This window comes from Cariama cristata, unplaced genomic scaffold (genome assembly GCF_000690535.1).
Source record: "Cariama cristata isolate BGI_N322 unplaced genomic scaffold, ASM69053v1 scaffold31283, whole genome shotgun sequence".
Taxonomy (NCBI): domain Eukaryota; kingdom Metazoa; phylum Chordata; class Aves; order Cariamiformes; family Cariamidae; genus Cariama; species Cariama cristata.
This window is the reverse complement of record NW_009609573.1, coordinates 30087-50400: the sequence shown is the minus strand read 5'-3', so window position 1 is coordinate 50400 and position 20314 is coordinate 30087. Positions and strand designations below refer to the sequence as shown.

The 20314-nt window shown below is 43.6% G+C and overlaps 1 protein-coding gene across 1 annotated transcript in view; it reads left to right on the top strand.

Moving 5' to 3' along the window:
• The window catches only part of LOC104159623 (tomoregulin-2-like), a 70049-nt gene that overhangs the window by 21898 nt on the left and 27837 nt on the right, over positions 1 to 20314 (top strand). The window contains exons 3-4 of the mRNA XM_009697579.1: positions 14117 to 14265; positions 15447 to 15506. Of these exons, the coding sequence (XP_009695881.1) occupies positions 14117 to 14265; positions 15447 to 15506 (209 nt within the window). The remainder of the gene's footprint in view (positions 1 to 14116; positions 14266 to 15446; positions 15507 to 20314) is intronic.

Genomic DNA, 20314 nt, shown 5'->3' with positions numbered 1-20314 from the left:
ACAGGAGGCTGGTCAGCCAGATCTGCTGCCTGGGACGTGAGAGCTGAATGGAGAACCCGGTCATGTTCCTTCATTTGGGCTGTGGAAAGAAATGTCATGTGAACTAGCACAAAAGTGGGAAAACTAGAAAAGTACAAAATTGTAGCTTTAATTGCTGTCCACAGCACAAACAGGAACAAAGTTGCAGCAGTTCCAGCTTAGGTGAAAGCTTCAGGCTTGTTAACAACCCATGTCTAGGCATCGTGTAAGACTCAGAAAATAAGGTCCCCAGGTAAGTATTGCATGAACACCACAGTTCCTATCAGGTTTCTCACTTGCAAGCTACTGAGATGTTGTAGGACTCTTTCAGTGGGCAGTTTCAACTCAAAACTAGCCCAGGTGAAAAAGTGACTTTATGCCCAATTATAGCCAGAGTAAGATCCCCACTGACTTCTAAAAGACTTTAAATCAAGCCAAAACCACATGGTTTTCCTCTTTCTCAGCAATGAGTCTGCAGACAGAGAAAGGGAAGATGCAGGAACAAGAAGTTAGCTTTATCTTCGGAGGATGTTTCTCTAAGAGCAGCTTATGGTCCAGCCCTCCAGAGTAGGAGGCAGGAAGGAGCGCAGTGTATTTCTAAACTGAATGTGCTACTAGTGGCTTGGCTAGAAAGTTAGCGCTTGGAAAAATGATGGTTGGTTTGGCCATTGGGTGAAATTGTTTTACTCTACATACATTTTATTTGGTTTTAGTTAAAACCAGCCATTTTTCCCAGTCAGGTAAGTTTCACAAAATCACATTACCATCTTTGCATCTTTCATCCTGTGCCAAAATAGGCTATTTAATTTTGAAACGAGACTGATTCCCAGCTCCGTTAGGGTGATGGCTTGGAGAATTTGACCTTTCCATCCATTGAGTCAATGCAATCCTTCAGAGGCTTGTGTTCATTTGACAAAGTCCTATCTTTCCAGATTCTCAGGATTTATTTTCTTAATAACGTTCTTAAAAGAAACTGGTTTTAACATAAGCCAAGATTATCTGGAGTTACTTATACTTCATAGTGTTTTATTACCAGTACACTTTGGAACACTCTGGTAAATAATTCAGTCTCCACAAAGAAATTGGCTATATTTTCTGTATACATCGAGGAAGTCTGTCACGTAGACTACATATCATGGCTCTAAATGTTCTTAGATAAATGCAAACCCACATTATGTTCCATCTGTACTGCTTGCCCAAGTAGGTCTTTTAGAGACCCTGTATGACACATCTATGTCTTATCCAAAAACTAGAATCCCTAATGTTTGGGTTTGTAATAAAAAAGATTTTTTTTTAATCTTTTGCAATTACAGCAAAAGCGTCCAGAGGATAATACCCTACACAGTCATAAAGCTTATAGAGTTTTTCCCTTGCTCTCCTCTTCTGAGATGCTGGTGCAGACTTGGTTTTCAGTTTCAGAAGGTGAACTTCCAGCTTATGGAACTCAAAGAAAGTTATTCCACTGACTTCACTGAAACAAAAGTTCTCTCCCAGTATCATAACCATGGAGTAACTTCTCAGTAGCCAGTGGAGCCTTTCGCTGGCAGAATGGAGAACAGTCTCTGTTGGACTGTAAATGTACAGTCGTTCACAGAGTGCAAAGGAATAACTTGGAAATTGTGATGATAAAAGCAGAATTTGGCTTACTGTCTGCTTCAGTTGCTTTAGGAAATACTGATTTGTGAAAAGCTGAAGATAACTTCTGAGATTTTGGGGGGTTTTCTTGTCTTATCTTGGTGCCATGCTCCTGTAGGAGCAAGACAGAAATCTTCTGAAATTTAACGGGAGGAAGGCTCATAAGACATGTAGAGCTGTCATTTGTCTTCACAATTATTAGTCTGTTGACTTTAGAGTTGGAAAAAAAAAAAAAAAGCTGCAATAATTTTAAAAGCATGCCTCAAAATAGCCAGATTTTCCTGCTAGGTTTCCATGACCAAGATGCCTACCCGTACCTTCAGCATGTGGTGTGCGGACGGGAGGCATGGAGACACAGAGGGTTGGGTGGTCATGGCAGAGAAGGCTGGAGGAGGGACAGACTGGGAAGGGATAGAGGAGTGTGGGAGCAGGGAGAAAACCTAAAGCTGATTTGCAGCTAGTCCATTTTGCTGTTTGCTGGAGAGTGGGGAGGAGCCACAGCGGCTGCCCACGTGCAGGGCCTCAGGGAGGATTTTGGGGACTACCTGAAGGTTGCCTTCCTTACCTGCCTTCACCCTGCCTGGCTTGGAGGCTGAAATGGCACACCCAGCATGGAGCAGGTGAATTAAACATTTATATGGTGGGGTCAGCTGGAGGATGTGTGGGGTAGGGGCTCAGCTGGCATCAAGGTGTAGCTGTGGACTATGTTAATGCCGATCTGCATGTTACAAGGGTGCACATGTATGGCTGGGCATTGTATTAGACAGCAACAGCATCCCTTTCTGTTTTCAGGAAATGTCCATATGCAATGTAAGCACGTGACAGCATGGGAGAGAGCAACCATTTTATGTGCCCAGTTTAACAGGGGAGCAAATGTGAACCCAAGTTGTTGGTTTTTTTTTTTACTGCTCTGCCACCAGCTGTGACTGTGGTTTTCAGTCCTAGGTAGGAAAATGGAGCAGCCTTCTGAGCGCACACCTGTATTTGCATTTGAAGGAATGGTTTTGGCAGTCTGCTTTGTGCTCTTGCTGTAATACAGGGTGTTGTAAAGATCATGCCCGGCTCCTGCTGCTTTGTGTGAGGTACACAAAAGGATCCCTTTTGGCTCTGGAAGGGCAGAGCTGTGCGTGGGTGCTCCAAGGCGAAGCCACTGCTTGGTCGGGTAACCCCGTGGCTGGGAGAGCCTGGGCTCAGCAGGCTGTGAAAGTGCACGTAAGGGATAATATGATAATGCACATCAGATATTAATGTGCGTTGACACATAATCGTCTGTGTACATCAGGGCATTACAGCACGAAAGAGCAAGTGCAGAGACCTTGGAGAGCAACGTGCTTTTGCACCTTTTTTTTTCCTCTTTTCCCCTTTTTGGTATTTAAAACCAAGCTTTCCTTCCTTCGTGGCCCCCCATTTCGCCAAAGCCATACCCTAGTAGTAAACTGAGTGGTGCCTTCATGACGGCCTATTTAGTCACAATAAAAAGCCAATTGGCCTAATGCGCAATCAAGAAAAGAGTGACATTTATTGCTTCGGTTTTATGATGCTGTGAACTGAGCAAGATTTGGAGCCTTACAGTGCCTTCAGGGGGCAGGAGATCACCAGCAATGAATTGTATTTATACCTTTTCCAATTTCCTACTAGCATTTTAGCAATAAATAGACTGTGTTGTTACTGAGTTTTATGTAAGTATGTTTACGAAAACAGGAATACAACTTTGTAGTTCAGAATTACATATGTTGGCTAAATAGATCAGCAAAGAGAATAACTATGTAAAGCACTAGGAAAGCACTTTCCAATTTATTATCAAATGTCTTAATAGAATGCTTCATCTCTTCCATCCCACTTTATGTTAACTATTAAGTTAAAACTGCATCCATTGCGGAAGGTCGGAGGCTCCTTCACACATCCATGTTGGAACATCAAGGCCACGATTTGTTCACACATCTAAGCCATTAAAAATACATCCCATGCATTAAATATGAGGCTGAGGAAAACTCAATAGGAGCTGATGCACAGGGCTGACCTCGGCTCTCACAGCCCCTGTGGGGTGGCAGGTGTCCCTTCCCCACGGCATCCATCTCCTGCCCCTGTCCTTTCCCTTGTGCAAGTCGCAGCTAAAAGCCTGTGTGAGATGTGCCCAGATGTACAGACTTAATTGCTGTCTCTCAGCCTGCCCATTTTGCAAGGAATCTCTCCCATGCGGAGAAGCACGAGTGCCCCAGGGACGCCCATCCCAGCCAGGGCGCAGTGCTTGCAGCGCATCTCTTTCAGGAGCTGCAGGTAGATTCCACTGATCTGTGTCCCAGACCTGAAAAAGATTACTCTTATCTCATTAGTTTGCCGGCAACGATGTGTCCTTGAGATGGCACATTTCATTCATTCATCTTCCTTTCCCTGGCAGCGGTACTTTCCCTTGGGGCTTGCTCCCAAAAGCAGCCAGCCACTGTGGTCATCATGAGACAGCAAGAGAAGAGGCAGCATCCCCAGCCAGTAATAATACCTAGTTTTATACAGCAGCGTTCGCCTACAGACACTCTGAGGACAAAGAGGGTTACTACTGCTCTCTCCTTCTTGCACGTGCAGCAATTTGCTTGAGTCCCAGGCTCATACCTATGGACTGAGATCTCATTTCACCACTGTGCCGCATGACATGAGATTATCTTGCCTTATTTCTGTCTGTGCAGGAGGTGCAAACAATGCCTGAAGGAAAGCCTGGAAGTATCCTCCTAAAATTTCATTAAATAGCTAGACTGGATTTTGTTTTGTAATTTAAGTTGTTTTACCAAGCAGGGCAGCCTGGAGTACACAACCTATTCAGATGGTGCTGCCTCAGGCAGGTCTCCTGGGAAGTGGGAGGCACATGTGTTTGGGGACGCAGAGCAGTTTATGGTGAGAGGTAGTCTGATTTTGCATGTGTGAAGCAAGTCTTTACAAGGAGGAATTATTTTACCATGGTTTTCTTCTCATTAGTTTTAGGAAGGTCACTCCACTCCTTGCCTTCCCCACCGGCAGTGGATGGCTTACGTGCTGCATGGAATGAGGCTTGCAGCAGACTGGTCTCCGCCAGCCAGAAGGCCATCGTCCCTTTACTCTCACTGATAAATCAGAGTCAACTTTCCACTTTCAGCAGTAACTTCTAGTGTTGTTAACAAAGCTGTTACTAGAAATTTGCCATTGGTCCCAGCTGGTGCCACAGTTCTTCATGAGCAGACTGAGCCTTCCTGCGTGGCACGGTCCAGGCCTGGACCTGCAGCTAGATGCTGTCCCGTGCCTCCCACCAGACACTGCAATATTCCCACTGACTGTTGCAGGCCGGGGTGAAACGCTGGGATCTGTGGGAACAATTCTCGTTATTCTGCTGTCTTCGAGATAGGAGCGAAGAATATCAGCAGTCTGAGGCACGCAGTGATAAAATGTTCGTGAAGGACAGCCTCAAATGTTTACAGAGGGAGAGAAACAGTGAGCAAAGCTTTGTTTTAGCACAGACTATAGAGACGTGAAGGACACCAAGTGTAGGCAAACCATAAAAAGGCATTTATTTTATTCTATGTGCTTTAAATAAACTTCACTCGTTAGATACCTGCAGACACTTGAATCAGCATGTGAACAGAATTAGAATTTTCTTCTCTAGCCACACAGCTAGTGTGAGGATTTTTCCATTGCTCTTCAAACTCAGTTGTCAGCCTTGTAATTCTCTAGTTTCTCTGTTTGGGCTTAAAGCATCCAGTCTAGCAAAGACTGCTTTACACAACTTAGTTCCTTTTAAATAGGAATGATATTTTTTAAAAAATAAAATGAGCCATTCATTTTGCCCTAAAGGTGTTAGCATACAATTCAGTGTACTGTTGAGGGCACTAGAGGCACTGGGAAGCCAGATGAAGGTCATATTATAATTGGTGCTTTGAATTATAAGAAGGAAGCAAAGGTGAAGTTTGTGATGTTTTTTGTCAAAAACTTAGTAAAGAAAGTTATGGGGGAAAAAACCGAAAGGAGAATTAGGGATCAAGTTGCAATGTCTTGCGCAGCAGATTAAAGCAGTGTTCTTGAGCTGCAGTCTCCAGGATGAAGCCTTGAAAACTGGTGGAGCATGGGACCAGCTCCTCACCAAGCTGGTGTGGCTCTGGGAAGGAGCCAGCACCCGGGTGACTCTCCTCACGGCTCTAAGGCAAGGTGCCTCCAGGAGCCGTGCATGAAACCTTTTTGAAAAAACCTCCATGAGCTGTCATAACAAATGTGCTCTGAAAAATCCATACGTATTTTTAAGCATTACCAGTCACTCCCTGCTATTCAACAGCAGCAGCAGCATGGCAACTGTACGGCGATTGCCCTAGCTCCTGGCTCTGCACTCCAGCTAGACTCCCGGAGTATGTTGCATTTGGTATGCAAGGCAGGACATCAATAAATATATTCACCACTTTAGTGCATTTTAGCTTGACATATGTCCAGTAAACAATATTTTGGTCTCTTGCAGTCAAAAAAAAAAAAAAAAATCACCTGATTATTCAGCACTTCCTTCTGTTACAATGCTTTGGGGTCCTTCAAATCATTTTCATTATGCACTACATGACAATAAAAATCTCTATGCAGTATGCTGATAATTCTGTGCATGGTCTCTGTGATTTCTAATTGTTTGAATAACAGGATGCTATTGAAATGCCATGCAGAAACATTGCGTCACCCTGAGGGAATCAAGCTTTTCTCCTTTTACTCCTGGTGAAGATAAACATTTGAACAGTTGAAATAGGTAAAATATCCCAGGGAAACCACTGTGAAAAGTAGACGTGCTAAAGCCCTTAGTGCAGAAGCTGGGCTGCGAAGGACAAAAAGGAAAAATAAATTAAATAAATAAATAAATAACATTGAATGAAAGGCACTCAAAATAAGCAATGCTTTTCTTCTCTTGTGATCTTAAAGCAGAAGAGAAGCACTAGCAGACCCAGGAAAGAAATATCTCATGCTATTTTTGTGCTGCCATTATAAAATATGTATTGTTTATTGTTCTGCACTGCAGCTAAAGTTTTGCATCAGCCTCAAAAATACAAGAAAGTTTGTTTTGAAGGAGACACGCAGCGTCTCTATTCTTTAAGCGTCTTAATAATGTTCTTAAGAGTGCAGTGATAGGATTTCAATCTCTTGGCAAGCACAGGCAGGTTGTAGTGTATGATTCATAGAAAGTGTAAAATACTGTGTACCTGTGTGCATTATGAATGTATTTTATATATACTGTTTTTTATATATGTATGTCTGTGTACCTGATGTTCAGCTGTATGTGAAACCAGGCAGTGATGCCAGGCAGTTTTGTCTCCTGGCTGGAGGCATCGTTGCATGCCATCCCCTTGGCCAAGCTCCATGTGCTGCAGAGACCGCTGTAGGGTACCTGAGCTTGACCAAGCTACCAAAAGTCCCTGTTGACTTTGTACTGAGGGTGCCAGGACTTTATACTAAAACTTACCTCTCTGTAAAATGGGTATAATAGTACCAAGTCATTGCTGCTATAGGACTGTAGGACGTCACTGTAAAGCTTAATGGTGTACTTGTAAATGGGCTGAGTGTCAGTGGTAGAAGCTGGTATTATGTGGTGCTTTTGAGACTGATGTCAAAACAGAGGTGCATGCAAGCCTCCTGGAGCAATTCAGTTTACCTGCCTGTGTGTGCCGGCAGCTTTGAGGGTAATTGATGTGGTGTTAAGGTGGGTAGCCAAGGTGACCTATCGCTCCTCCCCAGTAAAGGGGTATCACAGGCAGTGTGTTTTAACAAGGCTCGATGCCACAGCACACAGACAGTCTGAACGGGCTAGCTGAGCTCCCGGAGGCTGGGTCTGCCCAGCCTGGTTAACCTTGCCAGTCCCTGCTTAGAGCTAGTTCAAATATCTCTGCGTGGTGTTGTGTTGAGACATATTAAACATACCCAAAGCTGCCTGGGTAAATGAGTGTTCCCACCAGCCTCTTGACACGCGGCTGAACCACGGTACAATGTGTGTTCAAATGTTGAGGCGTAATGTTAAGCCTGGCTTCATTTCAACTTGCCTGCTGGTAATGTCAACAAAGATGCCCCACGTACCAGAAAGAAAAGCCTTGCAGGAATCCAAATGATAGAGAAGGCATTTGGGACTGATTGCCAGGCTCTTTATGCAGGCGTATACTGCCAGGTTTGCTTTAAATGGGCATTTAATGTCCTACTTGGAGGTGCAGGGGGCTTGGAGAGGACTGTACTGACATTCAACCAGAAATTTGAGTTTCTGATCACTGTTTTCTAGTCAGAACAGAGGAAGATAAGAAATGTCTCTGGTGGAAATATCATAAATGTACAACAACCATGTTTTTATTTATACACTGTTTTATGGCAAAGGGAATGCTTTGGGCTTTTTTATGCTGCAAAATGTTGTTGTTCTTTTCCTTGCTTTTTTTATTTTCGCCTGGAGAAAATATACGACATTTAAAATGATTGCAGAATGGAACATCACTTCCCCTGTAAAATAGTGCTCGCTGTGACATGGTGGGATCTCACACTTGGCCAAATTAGCATATGCGCTCAAATATCTGAGCTCTGACTAGTAAAAATAACACTAGATTTGCATTTTCACATTTTTAGCTCTCACTTCCCTGTCTATTTGGTTTTATGCCTTTTTTCTTGACTGACAGTTCTCTTTGTGGCAGATTTATTGCTGTTCTGCTGTTTGGACCCTGTAATCAACTAGACACTTGGCTGAAGACGTTAGTCATTTCATTAAGTACTTTTCTGCAGATATCTCAGACACAATTTTCTGTTGCTCTGGTTCCAAAAAGCAAATGACCCATGGCCAGCGAAGTCTGAATATGAATGTTTAATAAACAGAGATAGTACCAACAATGCTCTCAGGTTTCCAAACTGCAGAGGGCTAATTAAAAGATGTTGAATAGGGAAGAACTGCCATTGCCATCTTGCTCTGACAAAAATGTGCCTGCGTCTGTTTTAGAAGTGTTGTCTCATTTATCCTCCTTCCTTCCCATCAGAGCTACATACAAAACCTTCCTTGTACTATGTGTGGATATTGCATAGTAATTTTTTTTAAATTATTTTTCAATAATACATTGCTGAAAACAAAGACTGAATAGTTGTCTTAGGAGTAAAGATAAAGCATGGAATGGCGTTCTTTTTATCATTGCTGTGTCACTAATGGTTATACTTTATTCATGAACTAAGGAAATATAATTATAGCATTCCCCTACACTTTATGGGCAAAGAACCATTCTCTCATTTTACTGAGACGCCTCCTTAAAACGCAGTTCCTTCCTCCACGGACAGTCCTTCATAGCCGTGAATCTTCTCCAGTGGCATGCTTTCTGCAGGCAAAGGTACTCCCTGTGCCCAGAGTGGGAAGTTAGGGGCCTACGTGCTCACTGGTGTACTCACCCGTGCCTGATTTATTGACGCCATTAATTTTTACAGAGACTAATTCAACAGAAGGCCAAGTTGGCTGCTGCAGCTTGGCCAAGCGGCCTGGTGCAGCACATTGCCATCACTGGTGGGATGCAGACCTCTCTGAGGTTTGGGCAGCTTTTTTTTTCCATGGCCCAGACCCGTACAGTAAATAACTACTGGTCTACTCTTGCGCTCTTCTCTCATTTCCCTGGGAAGGGGAAAAGCATGTTACGCAGTTGAAATCGTGACAACCGGTGCCAAAATGCACACAGGTTCCCCTATGCTGTTTAGTACATTTATTGAAGTTACTGCCTTGACAGAAACTCAGAGACAGAAGTGCAGTGGCTTGCACCCCACAAGTCAGTAGTAAGGAACAAGGAGATGCCTGTAAGCATCTCACCTGTCACAGGCTTAGCTCAGCTGTGCCAGGCTGCCCATAGGCATCCTCGTAGGCTTCTCCAGCATGTTAGTCCATACCACCTCTGTCTGCAGAGACCTTCCCATTCTGCCTTGACGCGATGCTTTCATCGGAGGGTCCAGCAATGTCACCAAGCTGTGCTGTAGGATACACCTCGGGAGTTAGCCCAAAATTCCCCAAGGAGGTACCCGAGTGTGCCGGTTGGACAGTCTTTTTAGTTTGTTTTGATTTTTTTGCTTTTGTGATCACCAAAACTAAGTAGATTGCTGGATGTTCAGCTCCTCCAAGATTTTCATCATATGAAATGAAATGGAATAAAATAAAGAATATAAAAGAAGTGGAATTCATCAGAGACTATCATAATGACCTGGAAGAATAGACATAAGAAAGTGAGCTTTGTTTAATGATTGTTTACAGTGACAGCCCAAATTTCAATTGCTTAACATATAAGCCCATTACTTGAAAGACACGATGGGCCTGCGGGACAGCATTCAGTATTTCTTCCTTTCTCAGGGGAGCAGCAGGGTATCGGCTTACGTCTTGGAAGCGCTCCTTCCTCACAGATGCTTTTAAAGCTGCTTTTTTGACTGCAGAAGGCGTAGTTCAGCCTTACACATGTATTTTGTGTATGCTAGTGGGTACAGTTTCATTCTGTGACCCCCCCAGGAGACCTCATTGACCTTCTCACAGCTTGTTGAGCCCAAAGAAAGCTCAGTCAGCCTTTATATTGCCAAGCTTTCTTCAGCACTACACTTAGGAACACAGAAACCAAATAGATTTATTGATATAACTATAATCAGAAGTCATAGTCAGGATGATAAAATGGTCAAATGATCAAATTATTTAAAATTAGAGGCGTACTGAAGTGCCTCAGGGACTGGGAAAGCCGCAGGCTGGCAGCGGCCCCCCCGGCCAGCCATGTGACAGCGGGGTGCGTGCTGCCAGCCCTGTGCCGGCAGGAGGACCTCGGGGGAGCCCCGGGACCAGTACAGCCAACAACCGAAAGAGATGGGGCTGCTCCCATTTTGTCACTTGTGAAAGAATGGAGTCTGGACATGGCCAGGTTGCAGGTTGAGTGTGAGAGGGGAAGGACCAGCACTGGGTGCTAGCAAGGAGCAGGACAGGATTTCTGGGCATGACAAGGGTTGGAGCGAGGCTCTCTTTGGGGTAGGGGATTCCCGTGTCCCACAGGATCTGAACTCTTGTACACCGTTAGGACTCTCACCTAATGTACGCCCTGGGGACCAAGCAGGGATGTCATAGTTAGGTTCTGCTTGTTTAATAGGAGACAGTCCCACTTCTGCGTTTTATAATGCTTTAAGAAGTGAAGGCACCTCTACCTGTGGCTACAATCAAATATATTAAGTGCCGTTCATTTTGTATTTATTACATTGCTGGTGGATCCTGCTTAAGGATGATGTATGCTTTGTGGCTGCATGTACCTGGACATGCACGTTGGAGTAAATGCCCCACCTTTTTCTCTGTAATTTATTCTTCTGGACTTCGGGGGCATGGTTGAAATGGCAGACTGCTTGTTCCTCTAGTTTGAAAAAAATGTGTTTGAATATACTGTCATTTTCCCTGATAAGATAAGTACTATAAATTAAACAGAGTCAGCAACCCAGGCACATTAATCTTCCTAGTGCAATCCTACCTTTAGCATTTCCTGACATATATTTGTTGTTGACTTAATTGTGCAGCCTTAAAGTAGGATTTGAGTACATAAGTGCAAAAGCAGTAAGAAACTGCAGATGCAAGCTAGAAGCTGTCTACTGAAAATTGTGCAAGGAGTGGATGATGCACAGATCCTTGCGGCAAGGAGATTGGGGTGACAAATTTATTGTAGTGTTTTTTCACCGCCCAGCTAGTCAGCCCTGGAAATCAGGCTTCACACAGGAGATTCTATAAGACTTAAGCAAATAGTGACATCCCGAGATTCTCCTTTTCTGCTCTCCCTCGCACATGAGCAATCGGACATCAGCACAAGTAGCGTGTGGCTCATGGTGCTGCTGTGGTGCATCCTCCTAATGCAGTGTGCAGCTACAGAGATCTTGCTTGGAAAGAAAAGCTGGTCTTGCAGTTAAGATTTTAGAATGAAGTTGAGAAAAATCTTGATTCTCACTTTTACTGAAAGAGGTCAGAAAAGTCATTTTGGAACTTTGTTTCTTGGAAGGTATCAAAAGATGCAAATAGATGCCTAATGAGCTCTGAAATGATCTTTGAAATCAGTGGGAGATAGGTCTCTGAGATTTCAAAAATCCCACACAATGTGTTTCCATGCATCTTTAAGCATCTAAATACCTTTAAAAATATGTCTCTTAAGTGCCTGACTCTGAGCATAGGTTCCTACGTCCCCTAGGCATTTTTTAAATTGCATCCGAAGTTGCTTAGATTTCCCCTAAAGAGCACCCTTTTGTTTTAATTTTCTCGTTGACTTAATTTTCTCTTGACTTGAGACATAATATATATTAACCTACACTCATTTTTTGTAGCAAAATGTGGAGAAGTAAAGCTGTTTCTGAGCTGTTTTATTGAAAAAAAAGGAGCATATGGCTGATTGTGTCCCATCTGAAATGCAAATGGCAGAGCTATGTGGAAAGAATTACTATTACTTGAGCAGTAAATGTTTCCTAATGAAGTGAGTTTGACTAAGGTGGGAAGCTGGAAACGGCTGCGGGAAGAAATGACGACAGTTAATATTTTGGTGGAGCAGAACATTCTTATTCCACTGATAAATAGGTTCTTAAGAAATTGATTGGATTTTTTTCTTATATTCTGTATGCTCATCGGTGTGGGGAAATTGTTACACAGAGAGCTAGACTCTTTTCTTCTACTAGTTATGAAATCTTGTAATTTAATTTATAACCACAGCTTTCAGCTTTTCACCATTGGCCTCTTTTTGAGCTGAAGTTTTATGTATTTTGTGAACATTTGGGGAAAACAGACCTACCCAATTTAAAGAAAGTCTAAAAGACGAGTACTGGTCCACTGATTTTCATCACCCTGGGCACGTTTGCAGAGGCCAGAGGCCAAAGGGGGTGATGGAGAAATCTGACCCAGGCTGTCTAATTTCCTACGCTTCCTCTTTCCACCAACGTTTTTCTCTTGCGTATATCCCTCTACACTTCCAGTGGTCAAAGCTGTCCAGATGTCTTACTGTGAACAGGAGGTGAACTGACTTTTAAACAGTTTTTTAAATCGAGAAGCGAGGCTAGAGGCTGACATTTCCATTACTTAACTTTCCAAAGGGAGAGCTGTGGATTCGGTGCTGTGAGGTTCAGCGCATCCAGTGGGCTGGAGATAGAGCATCGGTTGCATTACTTTGCCTTAAATGTCAGAAGGAGATGGGAAGAGTTTAGATAGCAGCATGTGCACAATTACGTGCTCAGAAGAGCTGAAGCAGTTGCCAGGTTAGACCTCTGCCTTCGTCCCCAAGCAGGATCACATTGGTGTTAATGCAAGCGTTGCTGAGGCTGAGCTGTCTGGTACATGGCACAGTCAGGGAACAGAAGATTAGCATGCCTTTCCCTTGCCGATGCCCAAGGGTGTCTGACGTCATTAATGATAATGAAGTAGGAGAAACCTAAATAAAAAAGACTGCAGCCTGCAGTTGATGGAAGTAATTAGGTTTCTCCATCTTCTGAGCAACGGCGAGGCTTGCTGGGATCAGGACGTGTCCACATTAGTGTGTTAGTTCATATCCAGACCAGACTTTTGAAGTTAATCTCCTACTGTGCTTTGGTTCATGTCTCAGGGCAGCCCAGGAGCTCACGAGCTGGGTCGTTGTGGCTCTGGAGATGCCCGTAAGCTCCCTGAGGACAGGGCTGCTGCTGCCCTACCTGTGTTCTGCTCTTGGCCATGAGAGCCTTCACCCTGCACAGAGCATGTTGCCAGGTTGGGCGTGGGCACTGACCTTCCTGGGTGACACCTGGGTAAGGCTTATTGGTTGCCAAGTTATTCAAATACTTCAGAAAGTGCACAAAGTCTCTCCTAAAAACAGCATTCCCCTAGTTTTAGTGCTGAGTAGCCTCACCATGTCCAGGAGCTGGGGGAGATCTCACCACCCCTAGGCACAGAGAGAGTACAGTCGCATTGCTGCTGTCAGTCTCAGTCTTGGCAGGTGGTTTTATCCCAGCAGGGTGAGATGAGGTTTCAGCATCACATCTTTTATTATGATCAGAGTGCCTATATGTGCTGCAATTATTATCAGAATTAAATCATAAATCAATATAAAACCACATTTATACAGTGTTGCACACCATGGGCAGCACCTCAACAGAGGTGAATTTTGTGGCTTCTTTAATTGCAAGAGGGCAAAACAACTTGAATTATCTGTGTATCTGCTTGGGTGTTCTTTGGTTTACAAGAAATTACAAGTGGTAATGCTGTGGCATAGTTTTCTGCGTATAACACTCTTTTTTATCTTTCCTTTTGCTTGCTTTTGTCTGTGTCTCTTCCCTCTTGCCGCATTTAATTTCCATCCAGAAATACAAATGACCTCTTGACAGAACTTTCCACTTCCATTCTGTTGATCTGCATTGTAGTCAGGAAAATACAAACACTTTTATTTCTGAGATGTATTTATGATGTCATGAAAAAACTTTCTCATATTAACCTCTTCTTTTTTCTCTTTCTTTATCTTTTCAGGTGTGTGTGTAACATCGACTGTTCTCAAACCAACTTCAATCCTCTTTGTGCTTCCGATGGGAAATCTTATGATAATGCATGTCAAATCAAAGAGGCATCATGCCAGAAACAGGAGAAAATTGAAGTCATGTCTTTGGGTCGATGTCAAGGTAACACTCATAACAAAATTCATTTCAAAGAATGTTTTCAATTTTTGTTCGGGGAAAAAAAAAAGAACCGGGACTGGCTTCTTATTTGGCACTTCTTACATTTCCATTACACTCTTGCAGTTTATATTGTAGAGCGCAGGCTGTGGGAGGAGGCAGAGCCCTCCATGGTACAGATGCGACGCGAGGCACGAGGAGTGGTGTGCATAACCCTTCCCACACCCTGCCCGCAGCGGCAGGGGACTGTCCAGTCCTGCACTGGTTTCAAAATCAGGCACATGTATTTTGCCCAGAGCGACTTGCCCAGAGATCTGCCTTCCGGGTGGGAATCAAAGCAGGATGGCAGGAGAGCCCCTCAGATACATTTTGCCACCCAGGATGCATCCTCTGTTGCTGCCTTAACTGGAGCAGCACGAAGCAATCTCAGGAGGCCAAAGACGTGCTCCCAAACACAGTGCTGCTGCTTGTTTTTCATAAGACCTGCACAGGGCCCACAAGATGCCGAAGGTGTTTGGAAGGAAATTTTGCCAATAGCAGCTCAAGACTGTCTGTGTTTCTCCATAAATGCCATGCTTTCTGTGCCCAGCTCATGGGCTACTACATCACCTCTAACCCTTGAGCTGACTTTAAAAACTCTATTTTGTTCCAAAATAAAAATGAAGAAAATTTGCCTTTAAATAGCTCCCATAAATAAAGTGTCTGCTGAGGCTCAGACTCTTAATAGCTTTTTTCCCCTTAGCTTCTGACCTATAAATCCTCAGTACATCTACTTATAAAGCTGTACCATACAGGTGTATTAAACACATTCTAGTTTATTCCTCTCTCTTTAAAGTTAACCACCCTACATGGCAGTTCATTTCAGGGTACATATTAAAACTCCCCAATTACTTCAAATAGAGCAGAAATGACAACTCCTGCTTCATACTGATATATTTATCCCAGCTGCAATCTGTTATCACATATTGTTAGAAAAAAATGTGTTTTCTTAATGGAAAATGTTTCATGTTTCATTCCAAAAAGCCAGATCCTGCTGTTTTCACCTGGCAGACCCAGGGGAGCCTTGCAGCCAGCAGCGATGCTGTGTGTGCAAGCAAAGCTACGTTTGCCTGCGCACTGGCAGCTGGTGCATAGTCTGTATCAAGTACAGACTCCCCAAGCAATTCAACATATTTCTTTTCACACAGATAATACTACAACAACTACAAAATCGGAAGATGGGCATTACGCAAGAACAGATTATGCAGGTACGTTTCCTATTCTGTGAGAATCACAATTTGCAATTCATGTAAGTCTCTTTTCTCCTCCATTTGCTAAGGTGAGGTGTCCTTATCTTCTGTTATGGTTTCTTGGTTTACTTTAAGAAAACACTGTCTTTGCATTACTCTTTCTTTTGCTAGGAACTCTCTTTCTTCTTAATAAATGGGCTTCTTCCGCTTTTGTCAATGTATGGATATTCTGGCTGTAAAACACCTGTTCTGATAGTGGAAATAAGTTTTGTAAACTATTTCCCAGAATTTGCAGACAATATTGAAAATAATTCAATCAGTGCACTGGACTGTGCATATTTTTGTCACGATATACAGTTTTAAGAAAGTGAAAATCCAGAGCATAGCACAGCTGTGATACCATTAAACATTGCCATAATAGATAATATTACCTGTCGGTCTTTAACTATGAAGTTAATAAGGTTCTTAAAACTTTTTTTTAAGTGATAAATGGTTTTAATTTATTTAGAAGCTACAATAAAATATAATGGCTGAATAGCCTTATATGGCATTTGAAATTAAAAACATGTAAATACTAGTGAGGTTTGGGAGATGTTCTTTACACCCTTTGCCTGGGAGGATTGATTTAGAAATTGAATGTGTGTGTGCACGCACACAGGCATGCAAATATTCACAGCTCGCACTGAGAATTCAAGCCTTTGGGAAGGTATTGTGAAAAATGGGTCAGGGGATGCATTCAGTGCTTAAGTTTGTGATATTTTTGAAAGTATTTAGAGAGAGCAGGTGCAGATTGCTGGGTTTACCTGAGCAGCTTGCTGCATGGCTTAGGTGAAATCCAGCCGATGGTTTCACAGGTCTTAACATTTCTTACCAGGAGAGTCCTCCTGACAGTAGTTAATTCAGCTGGTCTTCTCTTGTGTGGACCCTTTGTGCACAGTGCCCTTGCGTTAATAGGGTACCTGGCCGTTAGAAATGATTGTTCTGTTCCTACTTAAAAATGGTGCGTGATGATTAAAACATAGAGCTATGAATAAATGATGTCTCGGTGAGGCAGAGGAGTGCTAGGTGTTGGAGGTGGCTGCAGCACGAAGCAGAGAAGGTAGAAATTTCTATGGAAAATAAATGCTGGGATTAATTTCCAAAAGATCAAAGATGAGCCATAGTCGAGGTATTTCCTACTACCAAGGAGCCCTTCCACAGGTGAAGAGAGAGTCATGCAAAAAGAGAAAAGTCTTAAGTCTCTTTCCCCCAAACCCTTGATTAATCTCAGCTTTTTTTCTGGGAGGCAGCAGCCAGTTTTCTTAAAAGGCTGGAGGGGCTGATGTTGTTTCCTGTGATGGGCAGGAGATACGGCCAAGTAGGCCAAAATTATTTATTTAGTTAGAAGTAAGGGCAAGTAATATTCTTGTGTTTCTTGTGTTAAATCCTTTATCTTCCTTGCTGGAGAACTGACAAGAGCCCTGGCATCCCTAAGTCAAGATGAAGACCTGCAGCCCCTTTTTAAATGTTGTGCAACCTGCCCTACTCTGCTGCTGTCTGGTGGTTTAGCTTTAGGGTGGCAGTGACCCACATCACCTAGAGAGGAGACAGCACAACACATTTAGGCACGAAGCAACTGAGGAGCTGTAACAAGAAGGGAAGAAAGGCAGGTTGAGGATTAGAGAGGAGGAGGAGACCACAGCAATGACAAGAGAAAGCCAAGTCATGGGTCATGGAGGAAGAGGTGTACAGAAGGCACCTCCAACTCAAGTGGGGAGGAGGAAGAGAATAGCTCTTGCTTAGGAGAGAGATGATATTTCAGCCCACACTTGAGAGGAGGGATGGTGGGTAGAAGAGAACTGATTGCAGCAAAATGTTGCCAAGGGTTGCGAGTCAAGCAGGGAACACAGGAGGAAACTGGGTTACTGGGCAGGGAGGAGGGCAGAGCTACAGCACAGAGGATCAGGTCTGTAGCGGAGATGGTCTCTGAGTGCCGAGAGGTCAGGAGGAGTGTGGGAACAGGTGGTCCAGCGAGAGGTGACAGGGGCCTATGGAGAGGAGACGGGGTACCTCACTCCCCTAGAGCCGTGGGAGGAATGGAGATATCCTGAATCAGCAGTGAGGTCCAGTAGGTACCTCTTTGGCAGAGAAAGGCACCATCATTGCACCTTGGTTAGCAGCTCCTTGAGGCTTCTGGTATGGCTTAGGCCCCAATGGGCTTCTGGAGGGGAGCAACTATGTCTCCTGGGTGGGTCTTGTCAGGTACCAACCACTGTCGCTTGCACCAACTGATGTCTTCTTTTTGTGCACCTAACTATTGTTCTTGCTTAAATTTTTCAGTTTTACATATAGTGACGGCATGTAGGGTGAAAGTTGCAAGTTCATGCAGGGCAATCCACATGCCTCCAGTGTCCCCAAATGTTTGTGGCGTAACCCTGCTGGGAGATCCTAGGGGAAAGGGACCACTGTATCAAAAAGCTGTTAACAACTCCAGCCTTTCAGAAATAGTTGGTGAAAAGGAAGAGAGCAGTGTAAAACTGAGGCTCGGTGAACATTCAGGCTTTAGTGTTTGCCAGGCAGGAAGCTCCATGCTGTCCTCATGTTCTTTCAAGTGCGGAAACATTTGATGATGGCTATTATAAGAATGTAGTATGTGCTCCTTTTTTCCCCACCTTCATATCTCCTCGGAAGGGAAATGCTGCCCTGACCATGGGGAGCTTTATGTGAAAAAGAGCAGCTCCTCAGCCATTGTGCCTCTGAAGCAATTTCCCCGAGCCTGCGCCTTTCCATAGAATACTTTTGTTCCCTACCATTTAATGGCACTAAAAATCTCCAAGACCACTACATGCTTTTAAAAACGTTGACTCGTATGGACTGACTTTCCCAGGGGAGAAAATAGCAATGGGCATAATTGATGTTGTCAATTATGCTAATGCAGCAGTGCCAAATGCTCTTTGCAGAGATTGTGGTAGCTGAGTGGTGCAGGTTTTTCCATAAACACCCACACACACTCAACATGGGGTCCCAGGAATGCAGCAGCTTTGTGAAGAACCACAAGTCCCAACACCCAGCTGATTTTTTTTATATTGAACTGTTCAAACCGTCTGTTCAATCAGCGTCTTTGCTCCCTCCTGTTCTTTCAAGCCTGTTGATACTTGCAAATAACACACAAATCTTTCGGTTTGCAAAACTGAGAGTACTCGTTCCTTTGGAGAGTAAATCTTTGCATTAAGTTTGCCTCGCCTTGGTTTTTTAAAGGCTCTTCCTTCATACCAGCAAGAGATACTCTAGTATTGGAAATGCCTGACTAATGTCAGAGACAACCAAAAAGCAACGTCCCCTTTTTCAGCAAAGCAAATGTGCGCAGAGTCAGCCATAGGTGGCCCTTCTCTGACAGTGTCCGCCTCTCCAGGTCCACCAGTCCACTCTCGCCACGGCTCCGTGCACAATACGTGTCAGCACATGTACATGTCTGTACATGTGTGTGTTTGTGTCTCTGTGCAATTCTGGCCTCTCATTTTTCTGAAACTCTGAAGTATTTATCAGACTTGGGGGGATTTTCACTCTTTTCAACAAATGGCAGATTGTTGATGTTGATCAAGTTTGTGAAAAAAGATCTGGTTTTAGCCAATAAATGAATGGGTGCGATTTTTCCCTCAAATCCAATAGAAATATACTTTATCTTGCAATTCCCATGAAAGAGCATTTTTAAACATTTGAAGTGTAATGTATGTTGTGGAATGTAGTGTCTAAGCTGAAAGTCCTGTGATTGATGTTTTCTTGAATTTCCCCATTATATGCCTAAAGAAGTTGGCTGTTTCGTTGGCATTTTTGCATTCAGAGTCTAGGCAATCAAGGAGTTTTAATCTTGTTTATTCATTTGCCTATTTATTTTTATTCTTCAATATTTATATTCCCTTCTTAAGAACTGGATATTAGCAATTATCCCCCTAACTGATTTTATCCTTTCTCATTATCAAATTACAGATATTTTTTCCAAGCCATTTTGAGCACTATAAAGAATAAGTCAGTGTGGATGAGCCATATTTCAATGTTATATATTCATGAAAATTGTCAGTGAAGACACTGACAAATTTGGTAGACCTATTCAATAATATCATCTTCCATGCCAGACAAACCTCCCTAGATGAGCATTGATTAGATCAAGTCTCAGCAGCCGAATACCAGCAGCACAGCAAAGCTGATGGAAAGGGGAAGAAGGCATTTTTAGACCTAATAGTCTCCTTTGGTGAAAAATGCACATCCACAAATGGTCAGTTTGAGCCATATTTTTGGGTTCCTCAATGGTGGTAGACTCTCCCTTGCAGCCTCAGGTGGTGCCTTCTGCAGTCTTGGCTAGTCCAGGAACTCTCCTTGCAGGCAGTGCCATGGCCCCCTCTCACTGATGCTGTTTCTGTGCCTGGGAAACGCTAATGAGCACAAAATGTGGCACGTCTGCTCATGGCTGCTCTGTTCCCTGCTCTCCCCCCTGGTTTCCCATGAGATTTCAAATCTACGCGACAGTCTTGGATCTCTTTCAGACCGCTTTCTGGCACTGGGGCTTTCCTGGCACTACCAGAGGTGCTCGGGAGAGTAATCCGGCAGATGGCTGTGTTGCCCAAGCAAACTGAATGCTCCACCAAAAAGGGCAAAATCCATCTGTGTCAACACATCATCTTCCCTTGGCTGGGCCAGGGCTGGGGGGTGAAGGCCACAGGAGACATTGCAGATTCCCTACTCCAAGCATAAAGAAGAGTCTTGGACCCTTCGAAGAGTCTCTTCAAAAGTCCAAGAGTCTTGGACTCCAAAATAAATACAACATAATATTTATGTTTGAGACAATAAAA